The 27760-nt window shown below is 42.7% G+C and overlaps 1 protein-coding gene across 1 annotated transcript in view; it reads right to left on the bottom strand.

Annotated features, from left to right (window-relative positions):
* Positions 1–27491, bottom strand: part of GALNT12 (polypeptide N-acetylgalactosaminyltransferase 12) — a 63522-nt gene extending 36031 nt beyond the window's left edge. The window contains exons 1-5 of the mRNA XM_068147480.1: positions 27103–27491; positions 9794–9963; positions 8670–8859; positions 5883–6068; positions 3499–3616 (exon numbers count right to left, since the gene is read on the bottom strand). Coding sequence (XP_068003581.1) covers positions 3499–3616; positions 5883–6068; positions 8670–8859; positions 9794–9963; positions 27103–27491 — 1053 coding nt within the window. The remainder of the gene's footprint in view (positions 1–3498; positions 3617–5882; positions 6069–8669; positions 8860–9793; positions 9964–27102) is intronic.
* Between the last annotated feature and the right edge of the window lie 269 nt (positions 27492–27760).

Raw genomic sequence — 27760 nt, 5'->3', positions numbered from 1 at the left:
AATCTACATTAGTAAAACTAACACACACAGATATATTTGCTGGTGGTTGCACAGTTTGTCCTCTAAAACTCTTGGCCCCCAAGAAGAGAGCCTCTTCATCTGCCTTTAGTAAGCCCCATACCAGGGCTCCCACTGTGCTTTCTTGAATAAGAATCTCTTTTCCCACCACAAGCAATGTTCCTGTTCTTGGCCCAGTGCATAGAATCATTTCAGTTCAAAAAGACCTTAAAAATTAAGTCCAGCCATTAACCTAGCATTGCCAGGTTCACCAGTAAACCATGTCCCTCAGCACCACCTCTACATGCCTTTTAAATACCTCCATGGATAATGACTCAACCATTTCCCTGGGCAGCCTGTTCCAAAATTTGACAATCCCTTCAGTTAAGATATTTTTAACAATATCCAATCTAAACCTCCCCTGGCACAACTTGAGGGCATTTCCTTTCATCCTTTTGCTAGTTACTCGGGAGAAGAGACTGACCCTCCACCTCACTACAACCTCCTTTCCGGTAGTTGTAGAGAGCAATGAGGGTCTCCCCTCAGTCTCCTCCAGACTAAACAACCCCAGTGGTCATAAGGCTTGTTCTCCAAACCCTTCACCAGCTTTGTTGCCCTTCTCTGGACATGCTCCAGCATCTCAATGTCACTCTCCTAGTGAGGGCCCCAAAAACTAAACATGGTTTTTGAGGTGCAGCCTCACCAGTGCCAAGTACAAGGAGACAATCATTTCTGTGCTCCTACTGGCCACACTACTTCTAATACAAGCCAGGATGCTGCTGGATTTCTTGGCCACCTGAGCACACTGCTTGCTCACATTCAGCTGGTTGTTGATGATCACCCCCAGGTCCTTTTCGTTCAGGAAGCTTTCTAGTCATTCTCCTCCAAGCATGCAGCATTGCATGGGGTTGTTGTGACCCAGGTGCAGGACCTGGCACTTGGCCTTGTTGAACCACTTATACTGGCCTTGAGCAATCAATCCAGCCTGTCTGAATACCTCTGTAAAGCCTTTCTACCCTTAAGCAGATCAACACTCTGAGCATGACACACTGCATGCCTGTGGGCACTGCAAGACTTCTGAGCCCTTGGGCTGGTGCACAAGGAGACAACATTTCTCCATGTTGAGGGAATGAAGGCACTGCTTACTCATACTGGTGTACCTCATAGGGTCAAACACATTGTTTAAAGGGATTTGTAACATCAGAAATGAGACCTGCTGTCAGAGCCTGGCAGAGGTTAACAGCAATGACGACTTTGGTCTAAACCAGCAACCAGTGCAGGGGCACTCCATGTTGTACAGGGCAGGTGTCAGGCTTGTTGTATCAGCAAGCCTTGGCCTCCCAGAAAGCTCACACAATCCATCTCAGCAGAGAAAGGCACGACCACCTGGGGTAGTGTTACCCCTAACTCCTACTCGTTAGGGGGCAACCATTTTGGTGCCACCAAATCTGTGACTTACAGGGTCACAGAAGACTGCAGACATTTCAAACAACATTAAGTATACCCTGTAATATTCAGTTCTGCCAACTGTGGCTGGTGCTCTCAAGCCTGCTGCTTTATGAAAGGTGCACATTTCTGCTGAGAGACAGAGCATATAGTACTTTTTTGAAAAGCAGCTGTTGGGTACTCCAGCTTCAGAAGCTCAAAGACCTGATGAGGGTGAGTAAGCTGCTTTGAGCTTCAAGTGGAGACCTGCTGAATTTAGTGACCACGACATGCAGGCTGTGTGTTTTGACTTACATGCCAGAGAGCTTTTTTCCTACATAAAAAAGGAGGCAGCCAAGAATTCAGCTCAAACAATGATCTGGCTGAGCAGCACTCCTCCAGAGAGAAACCATGCCAACTGCAGGTCTCTGTCCATTACCCTCCTTAATAATTTTCTTTCCATATATTTATGCTCTCACTGCTAGGATTTCCATGCTACGTTCAGGAGGAATAGCATTCAAGAAGATTTCACGCTTCTCCGGTCAACAGGCAGGCATCTCATGTGAGACAGTCTGGGGACACTTCCTTTCTCAAATGAGTGGGTTTGTAGCATCAAAATACTATTTAGAATCATAGAATGGTTTGGGTTGCAATAGACCTTTAAAGATCATTTAGTGCAAACTCTCTTAAACATCTTAAACAAAGCCACCAATCCTCCCCTCCCACAGTTCAGTGATACACAGAACTGCAAATATGACCATAAAACATACCTGATGATGAGCAGAAAAAACAAGGAGAATCCAAGACACTAAATTGTAAACTCCCTATGGGGTATCTCTTACACCATCAGCAGATTGCTCCAACAAGTTAAAGGTGACACAGGGCAAGCTACAAGCAGCCAGTGCTCACTGGGAATTAGCAGCAACACAGGTAACAGCAACATTGAGGACAAGACTGTTTTGCTTGTCAGTTTGGACTATCGCCTGTCTCTTCCTCTGTCATAAATCCTTTTAATTCCAGCATAACTAGCTATATGCCCCACATCTGAGCACTGATCCACTCTCTACTGGTGTACAGCTCTACAGCTCCTGAAGATTTTCACCATCACCTTTTATAACCTTTATAGAAACTTTTCCTGAAGTGAAACAGAATAAAGCCTTCAGAAAGTGCAGGGGCTGGATTGTCCTGCTGGTAATTGCCTCCTACCGAGTCCATCAGTGCAGTTTGCCAGACCCACATTAGAGCATTACAAATGTTAGTTACCAATTATTTTCTTCAAGGCATAAAATGTAAACTTCATCTGCTAATATCACATCACTACTTAGATTTTGTACTAACATTCAAAACAAAAGATGATTTCTTTTAATTGTTTTAAAGTGGCTACTCTGAAGGAAAACAGAACTATTAATAGTTCTGTGAATAGAACTCTTGTTCCATCCAACAGTGATTGCCCATTGGAATGGGCTGCCTGGGGAGGTGGTGGAGTTGCCATCACTGGAGGTGTTTAGGAGGAGACTTGATGGAGTGCTTGGTGCCATGGTTTAGTTGATTAGATGGTGTTGGATGATGGGTTGGACATGATGATCTTGAAGGTCTCTTCCGGTCTATTCTATTCTATTCTATTCTATTCTATTCTATTCAGAAAGGGGCTTAAGTTGTGCCAAGGGAGGTTCATGTTGGATATTAGGAAAAATTTTCTTCACAGAAAGGGTTATCAGACATTGGAACAGGCTGCCCAGGGATGTGGTGGAGTCACCATCCCTGGAGGTATTCAAAAGACATGTAGATGTGGTGCTAAGGGACAAGGTTTAGTGGTAATAGCTTAGTAGTAGTGGTTGGATTGTGAGCTCTGCTCTAGGTGAGCAGTTGGTCTGGATGATCTCAAAAGTTTCTTCCAACCTCAACAGTTCTATGATTCTGTACTGGAGCAGGAGAACAAGGAAAAGGGATTCATATAAGCATCTCCCAAAATGCTCCCTTCTTAACACCTGCTTACATTACAGTTATGTCATTACCTAAAGAGGCATGAAGAAAGAAATACGAAACAAACCCCAAACTTTTAATTAAGCCACTTACCCTAAATGAGAATTCAAGGTTTTCTCCTCCCCAGACTTCCATTCCTGTATCATATGAACCGAGATAATCAAAATACTTCTTGCTCACAGAAAACAATCCTCCTGCCATGGTTGGAGACCTATAAAAGAGAACAGTAACTCTGATTTGAATAAAAAGCAAAAAAATGTTACATTAACAAACAGCAGATCAAAAATACTATAAACATTTATTTTCCATTTTCTCAGTCTTTTCTGGATACAAAGTAACAGCCAGATGTTGATAGGTTAAGTACTGTATCATCAGGGCATTTAAATTTAATTTTGTAGTTAAAAAAATAGTATCAGAAGTAAGGTCCATAATGTATCAAAATAAAAATAACAATGAAAAGAGAGAAGATAAACATCATGTTAACACAATTCTTTGCAATTACAGTGTCATTATGAGTGGTCATAAATGACTAAGGTCTTAGTTTCACACAGTAGAACATGTGCTTTTTTTTGGTAGCAGAATTATTTTAGTCACCTCTGCAATTCTAAGTGCAGTACTCTTACCTATTTTACTTAAGTAGTAAGTAAACACAAATTTGTGCTTTAGTAATCAATAACGACATTTCTGATCCCATTAATACCTGAGGAGAGTTAAGTACACAGAGCCCCTGGAAAGATTTAATTTTTTATTTCTAAGGTCTGCCAATCTGTATTTATTTTTAACTGCTTGCTACATTTGGAAGAAAAAACTGGGGTCAAGATGGGATTCTCACTGAAGAGCACAAGGCCCCACAAGTGACAGTGCACTTCAGGAATTTACTTTCAGTAGGCTAGTGTGTGCACATATACATTAACTTTAATTCATTCATTATTGCTCCTAATTGTTTACAGCCTTAGAATATTAGCCTCTTTAAAGTGCCAAGCGCTAAATTCAGTTGACACTTCATGAATTTCACTAAATTGCTGTTGAGGTAAATATCAATGAATGATAGGTGCAGTGATCAGTTACTCTTAATCTGCCAAAACTAATTTTACCAGCCATCTTTTTGAAGCAACACTGTCTTACACTGCCAGATATTGTTTCTGAGAATGGAAAGAGATGAATAGAGACAGAAGGAAAAAAATAAATAAACAAAACAAAGTCCATATCCAGTCAAGCTCTTCTGTCTCACTCCAGAGCTTGTCTTTCCAAGCACATCTGTCAGTGACACCACTCTCGGCACTGCTGCTTAATCCAGACACTTACTGAGCTCGCAGTCCTCAGGCTACCATGAAGCTCTATCCCTTACTGTTTTGCCCCTAGCATGCCACAGACAATTCTTCTTGTTGGGAGAAGAAAAGCACTGTATTGAAACTGAAGGCCTTAAAAGCATTTAACCCATTTTGAAACTGTTTTTCAAGAGGATGCAGACTAGTATATGCTGGGAAGGATTAAATCACTGCTTTACTTTTCCCATTTTAAAGAAAATCACATTTGCTTCTCTAATTTGAGGATTAGTTAATTAATATTTGTGAAGTACTGGGTATTGTAATCATGATAAGCAACATAGAAAAGGCTGAGAAAATTCTGAGAGAATTCTGTATTTGTCATAGCCCATCATTATAAATAAAAGCAAGGACTAACAAAATTGTGATATTAAAATGCCAAACTGCTTAATTCCTTGCAATACACTACTGAAATACAGTAACTTCCAAACTGAGTACCAGGATTTTGTTTACAGTAGCCATTTTCCTAATGCATTGGTGGTATTCTTACTTTACCTCTCCAAAAAATACAGTATGGAGTGACAGATAATACTGACTAATTGCAGCTTGTCTTAAAATAAAACAAAACTGAACCCCACAAAGAAGTCATCTTCATGAGCTCCTATGAGGTAGCTCTTCATAGAAATGGGTAGAGCTGTAGCACTTGATCCAAATGAAGAGCTAGCAGACTGGTTCACCTTTCAAAACAGAGCAAGGAACCACCACAATCACTACAAGCGCAGTCTTCAAAACCACTTTTGCTTTCATAACAGTTGATTTTTGTTCCTCCTTTCATCATTGACCACAATACAGTCTTTACAACATGGATCCTCTTTGCTTTGCACAGAGGACATCCTTTAGTACTAGTTAATCATTTAGAACCTTCCCGGATGCTGACAGAATTTGTGGGAGTTTGCCTGCAGGAATCCACAGACTGCTTGTGCAATAAGAATTCCATATGGAAGATTACACAGGCATTTTGGCTTTTAGAGCAGTATTTTTTCAGGAGCAGGGTGAGCAGGAGCTATTTTGGAAACAAAGGGCAAGCAAACAAGATACGTATTTTTAAGCAAAATGCTCATTTCCTAAGTATTTTTCAGCACCTGGCATTTCAAAAAGGAATTCACAAGCACTTGTAGCATTCACAGTTTCATAAGATGCATAAAAATTAACCTGATCACGTCAGTCTTGGACTTCCTCCTTTTTTGTTCTCGTTCAGGGGTAGTATTCCAAGTGAAGACCAGTCTCCAGTCAAACCCACCAATCTGTGGCTCACCAGCATTTCCCAAGTACTCAAATGTGTTCCAGTCAATAACATCGATAACAGGGCAAACAACAGCTGTTTCTTCTTCTGCAATCCTAGTATGATTTAAAAAAAGATTAAAAATCACTTCCATTAGATATATCTCTAAAACTAGAACTGTCAAGAAAGAACAGAGAACACTTACAGACAGCAACCACAAAGTTTTGCTCCTTTTCAACTCATGTTGCAATGCAAGGAAAGAATAGCTAGAAGAATAACCACTGACTTCTTGCTAAGGATGCCTCAAAAGGCTGCATAAAGAAGGACTCAGCTGTAGGCACCTGGCAAGCATCAATCTTTCTGGACAGTGTAAGCGATGTATGCCAGATGGCTTGAGATAATACATTCAGCATCTGGCTTTGCTGCCATATCCAGCACTGCATTCTTAATGAAAATACTTATTTTGTTTTGTACACTTAGCTGCACTAGAGATATTTAGAAAGCAGCATGACTATCACTCTGCAAAGATGAATAAGGTAGCTAGGCTCTTGGCCAATGATTCTTCTTGCAACTGTGATCGCCTGCAAAAATTTATACCAAGTACTACAATAGCAAATTAAAAAGAAGCCAAGAGCTTAATTTTAAAACAAACAAAAAAAACCAAAACCACAAATATGTGACATAAGAATCAGACCTCCAACAGTGAAACATACACAAAGGAGGCCTCCAGGAACCCTGACAACATAGGAGACAAAAATGAGAAATAAGATATTACTGGAGAATGACAGACCTACCAGCAAGGCTGATGTAAAGACAGCCAAGACCTTTATCATACTAAAAACACATCAGGGTTGACATTTTTTGCAGGTCTACTTTTGAAAGAAGATAAAAATCCTTCCTCCCATTTATCAGCACTGTGATTCCATTCCAAAAGCATTTGCCCCTACAAAAGACCCACTCACATGGGACCCTTTGCCTTCACCTCAACCTCTGGAAAGGCCTCTCAGTAGCAGCAGAGATCAACATCAAGCGCATGAGTTCAAGTTAATGCTTTTCCCCTAAATATCTCTTTAGCAATCTTCCTTACATTAGCTCTAAACATCTCGTTTGTTCAGTACAAAAACAGATTTGTTTGACTTTAAAGTGCTGATACTTGTTTTGGACAATTTGGGTATTCCAGATGAGAAGAAAAATGTTATATTGACAAACAAGGAAGAGACCTGATGTATCTGTCATTCGATTGGAGCTAGTTCCTCATGAGATTATTAAGCTTAAAACCCACAGGCTGACCAAGGGGCTCTGACTCTGAAATTAAATCACCTTGTGGTGGTAAAATGTGGCAGAGAACAGAAATGGTTCCAAAAAAAAGTATTGTCTGAGCTGAGAAAGACTGCCTTAAACATGAAATGGACCCTTGTTGCCAGAGGAAAGATGTGACATAGCTGTTTTCTTTATACTTCCCATTGAAATTCTGCTTGATAGAGTGTACAAAAGGGTTTCTACAAATATTGCTATCTCCCATATCACTTGTTATAAAGCTTATATACAAAACAATGAGAATGATACATATACAGAGGGAAAACATTTCCAATAAATAGTAAAAATGCTTTGTTGCTCTATAAAGAAAAAGGAGAAAAAAAATCAGCTATCTGGAACATCATTTCAGTTCTGAAAGGAATCAAGGAAGCAAAAGCCATCATCTTTTCTGTAGGTTAAGAATTAACTAGATCATACAATGCATAGGCAGCTTACAAATACAACTGTTTGCACTGCAAAGCGCTAACATTGTTGTGTTGCTTTCAGAGGAGTCACAACACGTCACGCAAACATCCTCTTAGATATGTACATCCACGTCTGCAGCAAGAAGGGCAAAAATTCCAAGACACATCCAGGGCTAGCTTTCTACAGAAGGGGATTTATTACACTTAAAATTATCCAAATCCTTCCTAAAGATTGCCATCTAGTGGCTTGCTAAAGAAGTGAACAAATGACAGAGTTTTCTCCAGAGTTAGGTATGGTTTCTTCAGAGGACAGCCATTAAAAACAGGCTTACTCTTTGATTTTTGACACTTGTCCTTTCTTCCCTCTACCTACACTGTTCACAGTTAACCCACAGTGATTTGGAATAAATTTGGTCTGAAAATTGAGGGGAAAGTTGAATATGACCATTTTAAAGAAAAATAAGTAAATACAATAATATATATGTGGAACATACAATATATCATATGTATTATTCCAGATGCAACTTTCAATGGACATGATGAGTTCAAGAACACAAATTCCACTAGGAATCAAGAAGACATGGATGCCTCAAGACAGCATTTGCTTTTGGAAATCTCTCTCCAGTTGGACAGAGATGGACTAGCTCAGAATTGGGAAGACAGAGATTGACTTCTTTTCCAGTCTGATTATTCCCTGTTGCAGTGCAACAAACACACGTCTCAGGGCACGCATCTTTCCAGACCTTCTCATCCACTACCCCGGCTGATAGAAACAGCCACTTTTCCCAAAGTAGTTTCAAAGCTGGAGGACTCCTCTCTTAAATTTCTTTTCTGAAGAAAAAGAGGAACTAAATCCTCTGTTGACTACCTCATCAGGGCCCAGCCTTCAGTAACCTTTGGTAAGGCCAAGAGCCATTTTTCCACTGCTGAAGTATGCCAGACCCTCTCTGCACTTTTTGCAATGAAACAGGAAACCACCTAAGAGCACAAGTTCACCTTTCCAGCAGGGGCTCCAGCCAGCCCTCATGGCACTCGCAGTGGCAGTCCAGGAATGTCAGGACATCTCCTTTTGCCACAGACGCTCCCAAGAGCCTTGCTCGAACCAGCCCCTCTCGCTTATTTGCACGGATGAGACGCACCTTGCGTAAGCCAGCCACGTAGTTTTCCAAACGCTCCTTTAAATGTTCTGTAAAAAACAAACAAAAGAGAGAGAAAGACTACAGTTCTGCAGCAATTAGTTTCTATCATGCTAGGGAAAGCTCTATTTTCAGTAATGTGTCACTTACAGCAGTGCCTTAAAGATACCAGCATTCTGAACTTTGATTCTGCTGGGATGCCTGAGTTAGGAAAGGACAAGGGAAAAGCACAGAATTTGGATGCACACACATCAGGAAAGTGAATGCTTTTTATTTGCCAAGTGCTTTCTGATGTTATACAAATCTTTTTCCATGTAAAACTTTTAGTCTTAACACAATTCACATAGGCTGGAAAATGCCAGCATTCATTGTCTTCTTGTCCCATAATTCAAACAAAAAACAGATAACCAGGTAGCTCTCACTGCACTAGACACCAGGGCAACTCTGAAGCACTCAAGACTTGCTCAACTTAGGAAACATGAAATGCTCAGTAGGTTATATATGCAAACACATTACAACACAGCAAATGTGTTTCCCCTTTATAAATTAAATTTGGACCAGGAGTCAAATTTTTCGGTGGCATTCCACAAGAAAAAATATTGTTCACAATCAGATGGGGAAGTTTAGGCTCAAGGTGAGGAGAAAGTTCTTCACAGAGAGAGTCATTCATCATTGGAATGGGCTGCCCAGGGAGGTGGTGGAGTCACCATCCCTGGAGGTGTTCAAGAGGGGATTGGATGTGGTTCTTGGTGCCATGGTCTAGTCATGAGGTCTGTGGTGACAGGTGGGACTCGATGATCTTTGAGGTCTCTTCCAACCTTGTTGATACTGTGATACTGTGACTAAGTTTATAGTATGGATATAGGATACTAATATACAGGATACTAACTTTATAGTATGTTACCTAAATAGCCTGTCTTTTTTCTCCTGTGGACTACCTGACCTTAAAAAAAGAAAGAAATTGTTCAGAATTATTCTTCCTACCTTTGTCACTATAATCATCTACAAGGATAATTTCTTCCAAAAGTATATCTGGAGAGGTCTCAAGAACGCTGTGAACAGTTCGCAGAAGTGTGGACCAAGCCTCATTATAAAAAGCTATCACAACAGAGGTCTTTGGCAGGCTATAATAGTCATACTTCTTATCTCTGCATCTGTAAGGGAGGGAATTACATTTAGCACAAGAACAAAAGCATTTGTTAATTTTCAGAAAAATATTCTCAAATGAAGATTTTGCATGCTATTTGCCACCTGTAAGCAGGAACATACAAAGGACCTTAAAAGACCTTAAAAGTACATGGAAATGTCATGCAAACACCCGCAGGTAGCTGGTCTTCCAAAAGTCCCATTTCCACAAAAATATTATGACAAATTCTGCAAACCCCGAAAGTGTCTAGAAAGAGAATAATAAGAGGTATTCTGGGCTGATGTCTGTGCAGCAGCTGTCTGCACAGTATTACATCAAGTAAAAGAACAATCAATGGCCAAAACATGCCCAAGATTACTGGGGCGGGGGTGGGGTGGGGTGAAGGAAAATCAATCGAAATATATATATATAAAAGTTAAATATGGTAAGAACAGTAGCATAAATTACTGATAACTTGTGCTTTGAAAAATAAAGCAACTGCTAGACAGTAAAAATGTAACTGTGAAGGCACAGCAACATATAAAAAGAAAAAAAACAAACCCAAACAGAAACAGAACTGAGATGCCTGTGCACTGAAGCAGAATTGGGGAAGACCACAGAACTGCCAAGATATAACAGTGAAATCCACACAGACAAAAAAAAACCAAAACAACCCAGACTGATATAGAAATGCAAGGCTTTGGCTCTACAGAGAGCCAAGAAGTTTGCAAACTTTTGGATTAAGCTCCAGAACCCATTTCCTATATATATATATACATATACATACATATATATATATATACATATATATATATATAAACTTCTCTGAATGAACATAAGGATACCAAGAAACTTAGAGCTGGGCCAAATGTATTGTTAAAAGATTCACCTGGTCTGAAGGAATTTTAAGATAATGATGGTATTTGTTACTATTTCTCCCTTTTTTGTAGGGCATTCTGTATGAGCAGTTTTGTTAAAGCCAACAGAAATGGTTTATAAATGCCTGAATTTTCTTATTTCTCCAGCTTGCTGCCTGGAGTCACTGAGGCCTATGAGGGGCTGAAAGACATACTTGAGCTTCTGCAGACTGATAGGTTACAGTACATACCAAAGGAGGTAGGACATGGGTCCCAAAAGACTGGAAACTGGCCAATGTGGTCCCCATCCATAAAAAGGGTCAGATGGAGGAACCTGGAAACTACAGGCCAGTCAGCCTGACCTCAGTGCCAGGGAAAGTGATGGAGCAGATTATTTTGGCAGCAATAACTGCGCACCTGAAGGATGGCCAAGGGCTCAGGTCCAGCCAACATGGATTTAGGAAGGGCAGGTCCTGCCTCTCCAACCTGATCTCTTTCTATGATCAGGTGACCTGTCTGGTGGATGTGGGGAGGCCTGTGGATGTGGTCTACCTGGACTACCTGGATTGTGCCCCTGTACTCTCCATTGGTTAGGCCACACCTTGAGGACTGTGTCCAGTTCTGGGCCCTTCAGTTTAACAAGGACATTGAGACACTTGAATGTGTCCAGAGAAGGGCGACAAGGCTGGGGAGAGGCCTTGAGCACAAGCCCTACAAGGAGAGGCTGAGGGAGCTGGGATTGTTTAGCCTGGAGAAGTGGAGGCTCAGGGGAGACCTTATTGCTGTCTACAACTACCTGAAGGGTGGTTGTAGCCAGGAGGGAGTTGGTCTCTTCTGCCAGGCAACCAAAACCAGAACAAGAGGACACAGTCTCAGGCTGTGCAAGGGGAAGTTTAGGCTCAAGGTGAGGGGAAAGTTCTTCACAGAGAGAGTCATTTGCCATTGGAATGTGCTGCCCAGGGAGGTGGTGGAGTCACCATCCCTGGAGGGTTTTAAGAGGGGACTGGATGTGGCACTTGGTGCCATGGTCTAGTCATGGGGTCTGTGGTGACAGGCTGGACTTGATGATCTTTGAGGTCTCTTCCAACCTTGGTGATACTGTGATACTGTGACATCCTTCCTACCAAAACAGGACATTACCAGGTCCTCCCAAACCTACACTATAGACAGCTGAACAGGGAAAACAGAACTGTTTAGTAGAAAATATGACCTTTTATCAATTTAGGGGAAACAAATTTTCCCAAAACACCCAGAAAACTACATTAAATGAACACTGCTTACCTACAGCACATTGAGAACATATTTACTGACTACAAGGCTGCTGTGTTTGTAATTTAAAAAAAAGAAAAAGACTTCTCACAGGTTTCTTTAAAGATCAGGCAATATCTATTAAGATCTGCACCATAAGAAGGAGGGGGGAAAAAACCAGTCTGAATATTCCTACAACTAAAATTCTTATGAGGGAAAAAAAAAAAAAGGAAAAAAGAGGAGTGTAAAATACTTTGGTAATAAATACCAGAAAATAAGGAAGCACTGAGGAGAAATGACACTTGGGCAGAGGAGGCCTGCAGCAGACTGATTCCCAGCCATGAACGGAATGCTGTGTGACCACACTCAGTGTATGCGATGCCTATGCCTGCACACACACAGGCAGATACTCAGGGGGACACACACATTTACACAATGAAGTACAAAACCACCTGTCCCTCCCAGGCAAACAGAGGCATTGACAGAGAACTGCCTCACATCATCAACTGGCAACAGAAGTGATTTATTTTGCCAAATGTTCATGTATTAACACATTAAAAAGGAGTGGCATTTTAATCAACTCTTTTTGGGGGGGATGCAGAAAGACCTACTCTATGAATCCAGTTTTAGAAATATATATTTACTTTAGCCTGATGAAAAAAAAAAATAGGCTCAGCATTGCCAGAATAAAAATACTGTTATGTATCACAGTCACTTGTATCAGATATTTTCAGTTCATTTCTTGATGGAAATAGGACCTTTACATACCCATTTTAGAAAACTGAAGGAAAAACAAAGAAAAAGAAAACATTCAGGAAAGCTCTCTCTGGAAAATGTCAAAAAGATTCATGTAATAGGAATGTTGTACTCCATTACTTTAAAAAGGAAATTCAAAGGGTCTAAAGAAGCTTAGAAACCTAATTATAGATTAAAGACTTCAGTGGATTTGCCTGAAAATTGCATGCTGGAGACAGGAAACATAATTTGGCACAGACCAAGGAAATCCCCAAACTGTTCGTGATTCACCATGCATTGCTGCCTCCTTCACTGAGCACACCCTACACGCTCTGGAGAAAGGTCAGCCTCCTACAAGACATACCAGAGTACATGTTTCTTAGGTTTCTGAAGTCAGAAAAGAGACCAAAATTAGAAAGGGTATTTTATTTTCTAGCTCCATGGTGGAAGGCAGCACACAAAGTGCCCTGGCAGGGCAGACTGCTGAACTCCAGGCAATGCTCGGATTCCCCAAGAGCTTCCTCACAAAGGGCTGGTGTGACAAAGCTGCCAACCCACCACAGGAAGAGACCATGTCTCACCTTGCATGCTGATACACACACAGCATGCTTGAAAGATTAGCTTTTTAACTCCATTAAGTTTATTTTGGGAAAAACTGATCATCCCATAGAGAAACTTGTGAAAAATCGGGGAGGTGGGGGAGGGGAGTTACCCAACTTCTATGCAGATTTGCATGTTTATCTTAAAAATTATTCCTAAAACATATATTCCTGACTAATTACTACAAGATCTCAACTATTCTCGGTCTCCAATGCTGCTGCTAAAATGAAGCACACTTTTCCTTACCTCTCTACTGACAAACGTTTCAAAAGGCTTCTGCTAAGTCTTAAAAATATTCCCACTGGGGAGATGACAAACCTAAAGCATTTCAATCCTGGCAAAAGGATAGCGCAAGAAAAATCCTAAACCAACAAATGAATCCCTGAAATGGTTGTTGAGCAACAACTAAGCAGCAAGCACACAGACACTAAATGTTGCCACCTCACAAGATACTCAAGCTTCACACAGAACCCACTACAAGTATGAAACCTGACCTACGGCTTAGTGGTCATAACTCAGCTTTTCCCTTTCCCATCTCCTATTTACAACAGAACCACTTTAGCAGTGTACCTTTTGCTGTCAGCTTTGCCAACTTCAGGATGTATTTTTACTCTCTCTGTCAGTCAAGTATCCAAGTTCCTACCTTCAAAGTGAATCATTTCACTCCTACTTTGGGTTACTCAGATAACGAGTGTATATCAGTTACAACACGTCATTGAAATGACAGGGAGGATATAAACTAGTGACAGCACTTGCAAAATAGGTACTTGCCTACACTGCAAGCTGCTTTTGTTTCTGACCAAGGTGATCCTTAGCACCACCCTCAGATTCCTAACAGTGTCCTTTCCCCTTATAGGGGATCATGTCAAGACAGGATTAACTACCTCAGCTGCCTAATAGCTAGGTGAGGTCTCTGCACTAATGGTCTGGACTCTGCATGTCCATAAAGACAGGAATAGAATAGAATAGAATAGAATAGAATAGAATAGAATAGAATAGAATAGAATAGAATAGAATAGAATAGAATAGAATAGGACAGGACCAGACCAGGTTGGAAGAGACCTTCAAGATCATTGTGTCCAACCTATCATCCAATATCACCCAACCAACTAAATCATGCAACCAAGCACCTTATCAAGTCTCCTCCTGAACACCTCCAGTGATGGTGACTCCACCTCCTTGGGCAGCCCATTCCAATGGGCAATCACTCTCTCTGTGTAAAACTTCTTCCTAACCTCCAGCCTAAACCTCCCCTGGTGCAGCCTGAGACTGTGTCCTCTTGTTCTGGTACTGGTTGCCTGGGAGAAGAGACCAACCTCTGCCTGTCTACAACCTCCCTTCAGGTAGTTGTAGAGAGCAATAAGGTCACCCCTGAGTCTCCTCTTCTCCAGGCTAAGCAACCCCAGCTCCCTCAGCCTCTTCTCATAGGGCTTGTGTTCCAAACCCCTCACCAACTTTGTTGCCCTTCTCTGGACATGCTCCAGCAAGTCAACATCCTTCCTAAACTGAGAAGCCCAGAACTGGACACAGTACAACTCAACCCACCTCCCTTAAAGCATTTGTCTAGCATGGACAAACAGATCTTTGTTGTCCGCCAGTTCCCGCTTGTCAATATAATTATAGAGCAGATGCTTAACCTTTCTACTGCTAAACTTAAATGACAGGAAACCACCTATAGTCCCTACTATTGGCTGCCTGATACACTGCCTTAAACCTAGTTATCATAATCACCAAACAGTTCACAAAAACTTAACATGGACACAAGGAACTAGAATAGAAGAGAATTAACCAGGTTGGAAAAGACCTCGAAGATCACTGAGTCCAACCTATCACCCAACATCATCTAATCAACTAAACCAAGGCACCAAGCACCCCATCCAGTCTCATCCTAAACACCTCCAGTAATGGTGATTTCACCACCTCCCTGGGCAGCACATTCCAATGGCAAATCACTCTTTCTGTGAAGAATTTCTTCCTAACATCCAGCCTAAACCTCCCCTGGCACAGCCTGAGACTGTGTCTTCTTGTTCTAGTGCTGGTGGCCTGGGAGAAGAGACCAGCCCCCACCTGGCTACAATCTCCCTTCAGAGAGTTGTAGACAGCCATAAGGTCTCCCCTGAGCCTCCTCTTCTCCAGGCTAAGCAACCCCAGCTCCCTCTGCCTCTCCTTGTAGGGCTGTGCTCCAAACCCCTCACCAGCTTTGCTGCCCTTCTCTGGACACATTCCAGCAAGTCAACATCTTTCCTAAACTGAGGGGCCCAGAACTGGACACAGTACTCAAGGTGTGGCCTAACCAGTGCTGAGTAAAGGGGTTGCCTGTAAACATATCTCAAAGCATGCACAATAAATGCAGCAGCACTGTCATCTGAAGTCTAACACACAGAATCACAGAAGTGTTATGGTTGGAAGGGACCTCAAGGATCATCTAGTTCCAAGCCCACTGCCATGTGCAGGGACACCTCACACTAGAACAGGTTACTCAGAGCCACATCCAGCATGGCCTTAAACTTTAATTCCAGGAATGAGGCTTCCACCACCTCCCTGGGCAACCTGTGTCTGACCATCCTTATGGGAAAGAACTTCCTAACATCCAATCTCAATCTACCCATTCCTAGTTTTCTTCTATTTCCCCCTAGTCCTGTCATTACCTGACACCCTAAAAAGTCACTCCCCAGCTCTCTTGTAGGCCCCCTTAAGATACTGGAAGGCCACAATAAGGTCTCCTCAGAGCCTTCTCTTCTTCAGACTGAACATCCTCAACTCTCTGTCTGTCTTCATAGGAGAGGTGCTCCAGCCCTCTGATCATCCTCATGGCCCTTCTCCAGACACATTCCAGCACCTCCAGATTCTTCTTGTAATAGGGGCTCTGGAACTGGATGCAGTACATGCTTTCAATGCTCTCATTTTTTTATTCAACCACAGGCACTTTTCTATTTACATAGATATTAATTATATATTAAAGAAAAACGAACAAACGGACAAAACACTGAACCACCATCACCATTTTTTTTTCAGGAAAGTTTAAGGAACTCTAGTCAGGCTGGTTTTGGAAAAAGTTACTAGACACCAGGATCTTTCACTGAGAAAAAAAAGCTATTGCCAGCATATGCAAGAAGCTTCTCTAGGGCCAACGAAAGAAAGTTTTAAGCAGGCCTCGTAGGTCACTAAAGAACACTGCTATATAATGGATAACAACAATAATGTGATGCAAAGCAAAGACACCTGCTCAGCCTCTGCCCTCCAATGGCTCCTATTCTCCACAGCCTCACTAGAAAATGCACAAGGTCCTTATGTGCAGCAGAGCTGCACCCAGAGAAAACAAGGCTGGGACCTGCTCTAGGTGAACCTCTCTAGAGAAGGGCTGGACAGATTATTTCCAGAGGTCCATTCCAACCCCAACCATTCTGTAGTTCTGGGACTAATCCTAACCATCTCACAGGGAGTGGGGCTGAGGCACTCCACAGCTCCATCAGGAGCCTGTTTCTGCATCACCTCCCATTTCTCTCAGGCACTCTATGTCACAATCACTGGGTAGATGTTCCAGGAATCCTCTCACATTATCACTGTGGCTTAAGAGACAAGCATAAAACATGAAATGTCAAAAGATAAAGATATCTTTATCAATTTATACTTAAAAAAAACCCCACATTTTTAAATTCTAACTGTATTCATCCACAACTCTTGAAATCTCTAGACAGGAAGAGAGAGAGAGAATAATGCTGGTACGTACATGAACACAAACTCAAAGCCACATTTGCTATGCGCCACCTTTCCTGGCTCTTTCACTACAGCATCTACTCAAACATCAAACCAGACAAAGTGCGAACTGAAGCAAAGCACGTGAAGGTGTATCATCCTACATCCACATTTCTGCAGATTTTTGAGTTTATTTACTACATTTTCAAGTCATGGTCTAACCAAGACAATACAGCTGCCAAGCTTAATAATTTAATCTTGAAATCTACTACACTACGACATCTTCTGTTAGCAGGTTTTACAACAGGTTATTTATTAGAAACTAAGGAGACATCAGTCAGGAAATGCCTAAACAAAATTAAACAGGCTATTTGGGAGAACATTTGTGTCAATTAATGTAATTACTCCATTTATCTCATTGTAAGGAGCTGTTTCTCTTAGAGATGCGTATCTATACACAGGGAGAGAGAGCATGAATGTGCGCACACTGGGCATGCTGCCACGAGTTAATTAGGAGTGGTTGCTAACGTACTTTTATGTAAGACTTTCACCACGACTGCAACAACAACACAGCAAGGGAAAATACATTTTTATTCTGCAAATTTGATTTTCTCTACTTGCAGTCATCTGTATTTTTAGGGGGAAAAAAAACAAAGTATGAAATGTTCTGTGCATTTTGAATACAATCTATTCATACGTTATTTAATGCTTTCTAAAGACACACTACGTAAGGTTTGTTTTTAAAGGTTTCAATGCACATGACCAATAACGCAGGCAAGTTCAAGACAGCGCAGCTACCCGCAAGAAGTCTCCAACAGCACGTCACTGCTACATCTGACGTAATGTGATTTATGTGACTACACTACATGACATTGCCATAAACGTACTGTCATAGTGCCACCTAGCAAACACTGTTAGGGTCCAACTTCAAGCAGGGTTTCACGTGGTGGGCTAGGTACCAGGCTTGCTGGGCTTGTTACAGTGGGCATGTCAACTCACAACACAGCCCTCTTTTCTCTTCCTAATTTGAACAGAGTTAACATGCTGAATTAAACAGAAGGTGCCTTTTTAGTGAAATGGCTCAGAAATGTAATTTTTGGACTGTAAGTAAATACAGCTGATTGAGACAAATGGCAGCAGCAGTGTGCATCTCAGTCTAGTTTCACCTTCTCCATGCCCACCCTATAAACTGCAGAGGCCGCAGTGCAGCCTCAGGGGTCTACCAGGCATTTTTACCCATGAGAAAATATCTCATCTTCCTCCCACCCTTCCATGGCAGAGGACACAGCTCTGCTGGGGTCATCTTCCTTCCTCTTTTTTCACTTCTCCCTTCCTTCCTGCTTCCAGCAGCAGCTTGGGGTTCAGCAGGTCCATCCATGAGTATCCCATGCTCAGCATCACAACACAGGTCGCGACACTGGTTTCTGAGCCGCCTTGCACAGCTACCAAGGCCATGCTACCTGCTCCAGGCTGAACATGCATTTGAACAGCTGCTCCTCACCCTTCCTTGTGGCAGAGCAGCCTATGGATAAAATGCAGTATGTGAGCCAAAGGCAATGCAGCCCTATGACATCAAACCCTGGGATACAGAAATGCAGCATTTCCAGTGGAATTAAAGGTTATGATAAATCGAATTATTCTTATCCCCTCCAAAACACCACCCAACTTTTCATGCTAATTAATTTTCTCACATAAAACTACCCTGAATCATCAGTGATATTAATAATAAAAAAAAGGCCTTATCAGAGCATGGGATGGCTGCACCTCTTCTGCACACCTATGCACCACACATGTTCAGATATTACAGGAAAAGGCAGTGATATTTATGGAAGGTGGCCCAGTTAGCAAAGCAGATAGCAGGAAGGGGCTGATAACTCCCAGAATGGTCAAATTATCCAGGGCAAGGCTAGAACACGTAAGCAGAATGAGTTGAAGCAAGGTTGGCCCACACTTCCTCACCACCCAGTCCCTGACCAGGTAAAGGCTCCCTAAATTGTGTCTGGTGAAACCAACCCCTTAGGAGAGGCCCTCCAGTACACTCTACAACACTGTGACAAGATCAAGCCTCTGAAAACAGAGAACACCTAGACTGTGAAATGATTTTCCAGATTACTTTGTGTTTCAAAGAATGACTTGTCCAGTGACTGTAAAGTCTCAACAAGACAGACTGCCAAATGCCCTTTTAAGACTTCAGATACTAAAAGGCTGTACTGTCTAGTATAAAAATATTGTTAAAAGTGAGGAAGAAAGCTGGGAATTTCGAAATTGAATAAAATAGTAAAGAAGTTTCTTGTTGTTAAGAGCAAATTTGTTTAAGACATTACAAATACATTAAGAAAAAATTGTCTGGAAAGCCCATCTATGAGGGTGGACTAAATCTTTACCATAAATCCACAAATCTGAGAAAGCCATATGTCCTCCCAATTCCAAATTGCTAGAATAAGGCAATAGATGCTCCTACCTAGCCCAGATTCTGGATGTGCAGATGAGAAGGTATTTCTGCATGTAATCAACGGAGGGGGAAATTATTTTCTCACTTGAAACAGTGGTTTCATACTGATCAAATGGTTACCTGCGATGGCAATTTTTCTTCCAAGGCAGTGAGATATAGACTTAACATTTGCACAGAGCCATGCAATTTTCTACATCTCCATTCAGAAACATACTGGTGTGAGGAATTTGATGCAGGACAAGAAAAATTTTGAAAATAGAGTGACTGAAAGAAGCTACAGTAAACATTGCTAATAGTAGTGTGTGGATGCACCTGGTCCTTACAGATAACCATGGATAATTAGAATAGAACAGAATAGAATTAACCAGGTTGGAAGAGATCATCCAGCCCAACCTATCATCCAACACTATCTAATAAACTAAACCATGGCACCAAGCGCCCCATCCAGTCTCTTCCTAAACACCTGCAGTGATGGTGACTCCACCACCTCCCTGGGCAGCCCAGTAAAAATCATTAAAAAAAAAAAAAAAAAATCATAATTTGCCATTACTATCACTGTTCTGGGGACTTAGATTAAAAATTAAATCAAGCAAAACCAAGCACTCATCTGGACACCAGAGGAAGCTAAGGATTTCTGCCAGAAGCTGTACAGAAAATCAGTCAAAAAATAATCATCTGAGCTCTTCTGGAGAACATTTGCAGATGACTGTGATGCCAAATTACAATGACTGCCACATTTTTACAGAAAATAGAAAACAAAAATAGTCAAATATCGCAAGTATCAAAGCACTTGTAATGCTGTAATACATGAGCCTTCTTATTTAGAACAAACACCGCAACAACAATAACAAAAAAACCCTCCCACACAAGCAAAACCCAAAAGCGGCTCACTGCTTTGCAGGTCTAAAGCCTGCTGAATGCTACTAATGAACAATTAAGTAATGAGTAGGAATGCAATTAATGTAGTTACTAGCAACCAATTGTTCACCCCAGAAAAGCTCAGGAAACAAAACAACAAAACCTCACCCCCGAATCAGCAAACATGCTGTTACAAAACTCCTAAACCTGTAAGTGTTTTATGCAAAGGATTTCCTACTGAGTAGAAGAGTGTTGTGTCTTGGACTCTGATCAAATGTAAAGCACGGCAATACCTGTGCTGAGGCAAGCCCTGGGCACACAGCACACGATCAGCTGCTTGTTAGAGGGAAGGGATGCGCTGGCAAGGTCACACTGCTGCAGATTTGCTCTCAAAAGAGTTCATTTTTCCTATGCACACTGCAAAAGAAGTCTCTGCAGTTAATTCACCTTTAGATAACAGATCCAGAGAGGCAATTCTGCCACTTTGCTCTGGTGAGACCTCACCTGGAGTACTGTGTCCAGGTCTGGAGCCCGCAATATAGGAAGGACACAGAGCTGATGGAGTGGGTCCAAAGGAGAGCCACAATAATGATCGGGGGCTGGAGCACCTCTGCTACGAAGACAAGCTGAGGGAGCCGGGGCTGTTCAGCCTGAAGAAGAGGAGACCAAATAGTGGCCTTCCAGTACCTGAAGGGAGCCTACAAGAAGTATGGAGAGAGACTGTTTACAAAGGCCTGAAGTGATAGGATGAAGGGCAATGGCTTTAAACTAGAGAAGAGCACATTTAGATTGGATATTAGGAACAGGTTCTTTACCATGAGGGTGGTGGAACACCGGAATAGGTTGCCTGGGGAGGTGGTTGGGACCCCATCCCTAGAAATATTCAAAGTGAGGCTCAACAGGGTTCTGGGCAACCTGATGTAGTTCAAGATGTCCCTGCTGAGTGCAGAGGGGGTTGAACTACATGACCTTTGAAGGTCCCTTCCAACCCAGACCATTCTATAACTCTATAATTCTAAGGAGGACCTCCATGGTGAAGTCAGGCAGACATAATGGAAACACCTGACTGCTACGTGTGCCATTTCCTGGAATAGCATCAGGTTAAAACTCCTGGCAGGAGTAGCATGCCCAATCAAAACCAGATGCTGTTATTCTTGGATTAGAAGAGAGACCAAAACCTAAGTCTTGATTATTCTTGGAATTCGCCAGGGAGATACTATCAGATAAGCAGACTTCATAAGCTGGTATTTACAACCCAGTAAACAAAACAAACCATGGTACGAAGTGACATTTTAAAACAATCACATTAAATTTTGGGAACAGAGAGAAAATGTTTTGAACATCAGAAAACTCTTAGCACAAAACTGTTAGACTGAGCTCAAAGATGATACACCAAAAATGACAGAGGAATTTAAGTATTTGTATAGCTACTTAAACATATGTATAAAACATACATACAAAACCATACATAAACATATCTCCAAAACACACAAAAATATCAGGAATTAAAGAACAAATCTCTACAATTTTGTTTAAAGCTGCTAATTATCATGCAGGCCACATTCAATATTTTGTGGCTATCTGAAATCATTTGCCAGTAAAGAAAGACTGACAAATCCATTTGCTTGCAATCACAAGTGAAACAAGGCCTGAGGGCTGATTCTGGCTTCTACCATGGAAGAAACAGCACAAAACACGGAGTGAGCACAAAATGCCTATCCCTGCCTTGTTCCTTTTGCAAGAGTAGTCAGCCAAAAGAAGGGTGACATGATCTTACAGCAAGTATCCCTGAAATAAACATGCAATGAACTTCTACTGTGGGAAAAACAGAAGGGAATAAAAGAAGGTAGGAATTCTAAAATCGGGAATAATGCTTGAGAAGAGTTTTTAATATAGAAGAACCCAAGCAGAATGAATGGAAATGTATTTCTAATGCACTAAGAAACTGTAAAAGGCTGTCTAAAAGACCATGGTGGTTGCCTACCTAATCCTGCAGGTCTGTCGAATGAGTATGTGAGGTGAAGCCCCAGAGAGATGCTGCCTTACCCTGCACAGGGGATGGCAGAGCAGTTGCAGCCAAAATGCCCAGGTCAGAACCCATCCTGCTGCACTTACAGGGCATCGGCCACAACATGGCCCTCAATAGGCCAATATCTGGACTTGCTTGTGTTAAACCTTCTATAATTGCTGCTTCCCATACGTGTATGAACTCAAGAAATGGAGAACAGATATTGAGAAGACAATGTGGGCCACGTAGGCAACATTACGAGGGCAGGGAGTGGAGGGAAGAAATGTCATTGTGTCAGTGATGTAGCCTTGAAAGAGGTACCCAGAGAGGCTGTTGAATCTCTGTCCTTGGAAACTTTCAAGATTTGACAGGACAAGAAGGGCCTTTAGCAACACACAAACACTGAGGTTGCCCTGCTTCAAGCAGGAGGCTTGACTAGGCACCCCAGAGGTTCCTTTCAAACTCCACCTTCTCTGACCCTATGATAGACTTCATTTCTAGCCTTTTACAAACTGTACCACCATTTAGTGACTTCCTTACAGTCTATTTTACCAAAAAGAACATCTGCAATAGCTTCTTTACATAGATGTTTATTTATATACATATGCACATATGCATATAGGTATATTTATCTATACACATATACACACACGTAATTCTAGGCAATGATAGGACTAAAAAGTTTTTGTGATGGAACATATTAATATCAGTTGCTGACCTCAAGTGCAGACAGTTGAAGGAAGCGGGAACCATACACAGGAAATGAGAGAAACTGTCAAGTTCTCGAGGTCTGCTTCAATAGAAACAGGATCAAGTTTTCAGAAAATCATGTTAGAGTGGTCTGTGAGAACACCTACAACTGAAGAAACCTTTATCACAAAGTAACATTTGTAAAGGACTCATTGTCAAGTATCGTCAAACAACACATTTATTTGATGCAGTAATCTCAAACTATTCTTCATCTTCTCTTGCACAGTATTACCAGACCTAGGTATCATCAAATAACTACTGCTGCATTGTACTTTCCATATCCCTGCAGATGCATTCTGAAAGGAAGTTCTCACTTCAATTCCAACTGAAGGACTGATGGGGTGGGGGGGTATGGATTTGTTCTCCTGGCTTCCAGAGGAACAGGGAAGCTTTCACCTTGTGTAATTACCTGTTTTAATTGTGTTCTATTTTGTTCTGTGGTTTAGTATAGTTACTCTTTCACCTTGTGTAATTACCTGTTTTATATAATTCATTCAACATGTAGTGTCCAATATGCACGTTATGTCTAATGATGATGTAAAACACAATTGTGCCAATCAAAACTTTTATCTATTGTAAAAATCGTTTAAAACTTCTTTCTTTTTTTTTTTCTTTCTTTCCTTTTTTCTTGCTTTTATCTTTGATTGATGGGGTGGTGTGAGAGACCAAATCTTACCTCTCCTGATGTGACTCAACAAAGATAAAATCACCTTTGCTGCAGGCCCAGACAATGGACCGGGGGCCACTGCCATTGATACCTTCAGGAACATGCATAAGACAAGATCATCCCCACACATCAGGTACCCCAGAAAGGGAGGATGGTGAGACAATGGATTCACCATTTGGCCCCTGATGTGTATTGGGTGTGTGGGCAGTCAAATGGAGAAGGAGACCTCTGTCCCCCCTCCAGACCCCTGTCCAAACACAAAGGAATACACGGGAAGATTTCCTGGGGAACAATACCTGGACACTTATCTAAGGATGATTTCCTGGAGGACAATACTTGGACACATACCTAAGGACTAAAAACTATATAAAGACCTGAGCAACTATTGGCTCAGGAGAAGAAAGATGCAGGAGAAGGACAATGCCACTGAGAAGGAAAACAAGAGAGAATAAAAAGCCCAGGGCAATGTTTCTCTATAGAAAAACAGAGAGAATACCAGGAGAGGAAAAAAATGACAGAGACATCACCATGGAGCCTGGAAGAAGCAGACCAAGAGGAACCCTCTCTCCATGTCCTAAGTTCCACCTGATGCAACTCATGGAGCTGAAGAGGCTGGACAACATCTCTTCTACAGCTAAAGCCTTAGCACCCTTTCTCTACAGACCCAGTATCTCCTGCAGCACTTTTCCTCCACAGAATCAAACTGTCTTGGGGGGTGAGTGGTGTGGTAATATAACTCCTTTCCTCTTCTCGCTCTCTCTCCCTCTCTATTTTCTCTCTCTCCCCTTCTGATCCATCCACTTCATTTGTGTAATAAATAGTCTAGCTGTTGATATTTTGGCCTCGTGTGTGCCTCTAATTTCACAACATGAGAAATTCAAAAGAACTGAGTCTCTTTCCCTCTCCGGACCGAGACAGGCGTTCAAAGAATTCCAAGAGGTTTGTGAGACGGTCACCCTTGGAAAAATCAAGTTGACTCTTTCTGAACACTTCATGCCTACCTATCTGCTACTAATTCTTTTCCTCACCACATGGTTCTCTGGTTCTCATCTGAGACTCTACTAAAAATATGGTGCATGTCACCTTCTAGTCTTCAGGTACCAAAACCATTTTATTGATAACATCTAAAAATCTAGCCTTTGCATCAGTTTTCTGGACAGATGAAGTCTAGTTGAAGTCTCCCATTACTACTTATTTCCTACCATTGTAGCCTCACCCAAATGTTCCTAGAAGATCATGAACGATCAAGCATTACTAACTTCAAAATGAAGGAAGTAAATCATATTTTTCCTAGACCTGACCTTTGAACCTAAATTGACTAAACTTACACTGACATGTAAGTAACCTTCTATCGCTACAGGCTCACAGATACCTTTTTCAAGACTTCTTTTTCTTCTTAGATCTTTTATATGGTCTTCCTTCTTAAGAGACACAGTTAATAACTTTATTGCAGTAATACAGGTAATTAACAACTGTATTGCAAAATTATCTTTGGGGAAGTTGGGGTGTTTTAGCAATTGCTGTACGATTTGGATAGCTGTTGTGTGATAATCCTGCCGTAATTCAGATTTAACGTTGTGAAAAGGCTGTCTGTCAGCAGATGCTACAACAGTGCAGTACAGCCCCAGACTCAGGAGGCAATTATCTCCAAGATTATGCCACTGATGCCTTGCAATCCTTTTGGTTTGGATATGTTTTGTCATGTCAACATCCAAATATTCAAATGAAAAAGGATATGTCATTGTAGTAAAATCCATCTGCCCACTTACATAATTTTTAAGTATCTCCCCTCCCATTTATCATGTCCCCTGCTCCAACAACTGTGCTCTTCCATTTCCTCCAACATTGTCTAAAAGAAATGGCAGGACTGCAGAATAATTAATTTGAATTATTTAAGTTCTTCCTGCAGAAATGCAACTAAAATGGTCCATTTTATCTTATGGTCCATAGACTGCTTCTAAGGGGAGAATAAAAGATAAGCAAGAAAAAAAGTCCACTGTCACATTTAAGCTTATGACAAAAAGATCTTGCACCTGCATGGCAATTTTTTAAAGAGATACCATAATATTCACGTTTTAGATTCAGCATTTATAACTACAGTTGGGTGAACTACCCGACAGGACACATTGATTTGAAGCTAATGCATGGCAGAGGCAGAACTCTAGGGTTTTCACAGCTCTCTGCTGCTGTACCACCCACACTTGTTGCAACGAAATAAAGTGGCTGAAGCCAAGCTCAGGTGAAGCAGAGAATGGATCAGTAGTAGCTATGGTTCTGCCCTGACCTCTCTGGCTAAAGGCACATACCTGTAACCATTCAACCCATGCCTCTCACCAGCTGGACAGCACTCACAGGACAGCATCATGTGCAGGTGAACCACAAAGCCAAACTGAGTATCTGCATTGGGCCTGACTGATCATACAGTCAGACTTGCTGTGCAGCACTACTTCACAACTCAGTGATACTGGTTTAGAGCTGGAGTTGGTGTTGTTAGGTTAACATTTGGACTCAATGATCTTACAGGTCTTTTCCAACCTAATCAATCAATCACTGAACTGCTGCCCACAAACTAGAAGCAGTGCAAACAGTACCTAATTCTTATTTTAAGCAATTGCTTACACCATCAGCCGGTGAACTGTACTGGCAACTAAGTATCTACAAACATGAAAACTCCCAGTCGAGGATAACATTGTACATTTCCATAAGCATTTGTACATGGTGAAAAAGCAGCATGCTTCTGGTATGTCTGATGATGAAACACTCTGCCTTACACAGTGCAACCTAAGACGTCCGAACAAAGCTGAAGTCTGAGAAGTGCAGTATTTGCCAAGCTGGGTGTGACTGGGAAAGCACACGGATGCCTGGGGTGACCCACCCAGGGGAGCAGCAGGAGAACCGTGGCAGCACGCTCAAGGGCTTAAACCACGCTGCCAGGGCTATGAGAGGAAAACCACCTCTCTCGAGCTGCACACGCACCACCCACACGCTACTTCCAGCTGTTAGAACTGTCGCTGATTGTGCCTGGCTCCCACCCTTCTAGCTTACTTCGTAAGCAGCCGCTGCGATTTGAAAGTGCTTGTTCGGGGAAGGCAAAGAAAGTTTTTCCAAGCCTCCACGTTTCTGAGCGAGCTGCTGCTGAGACACGGTTATTCCGCTGCCCCTAGCCGCTGCTCTGCCTGGAAGGGCTGCTCTAGTGAGCCGCACCTGGGGTGGGCACGTCTCCTCCGCCCCCGTCCCGCCTGCCCTGGGGTCACTCGGCGCCGGACGTGGCGGCAGGTGTCGCGGCGGGTACTCACAGCGGGTTCCAGCGCTCGGGCAGGCGGCGGTGCAGGGAGATGCGGTCGCTCAGGTAGATGTTGATCTGGTGCAGCCGGATGCTCTCCTCCTGGCGGCGCTTCTCGGCCGGGCTCAGCTCCAGCCGCACCGCCCGGCCCAGCTCGCCGAGCGCACTCAGGTCCAGGGCCGGCTTCGCGTACACCGGCTTCCGCAGCAGCTCCGCGGCGGCGGACGGCGGCGGCTGCGGGGCGCGGCGGGCGGCGTGGTGGGGAGGCGGGCCGTGCCGCCAAGCGAGGAAGCCGACGGCAGCCAGCAGCCCTAGGGCCAGCAGCGCGCCCCTACCCCGGCAACCCCGGCCGCCCCGGCCCCGCTTGCCCCAGCACATCCCGCGGCCGAGGCGGCCAGCCATACCGTGCAGGCGGCGGGCCCGTAAGTGGCCTCTCACGGACACAGCGACGGGCGCGCCTCCGTCCCAGGCGCACTCGGCGAAGTTCTCACGAACCTGCCCACGCCGCGCCACCCGCCCGCTGCCAGCGCTGCCCCCGCCAGGAAACCCGCTCGACTCCTCCGCCGGCGGCTCCTCCCTCCTCCCCGCCCCGCCGCCGGCCAGCCCGGAGGGGCCCGGCGCGGAAGAGCCGCGCACGGTCGGTGCTGTGGGGCGGGGGAGTATTTCCTACC

This window comes from Melanerpes formicivorus, unplaced genomic scaffold, assembly GCF_026170545.1.
Source record: "Melanerpes formicivorus ecotype bairdi unplaced genomic scaffold, bMelFor1.0.p_v2 SCAF_15, whole genome shotgun sequence".
Classification (NCBI taxonomy): Eukaryota; Metazoa; Chordata; class Aves; order Piciformes; family Picidae; genus Melanerpes; species Melanerpes formicivorus.
This window is presented reverse-complemented; position numbering and strand designations above follow the sequence as displayed.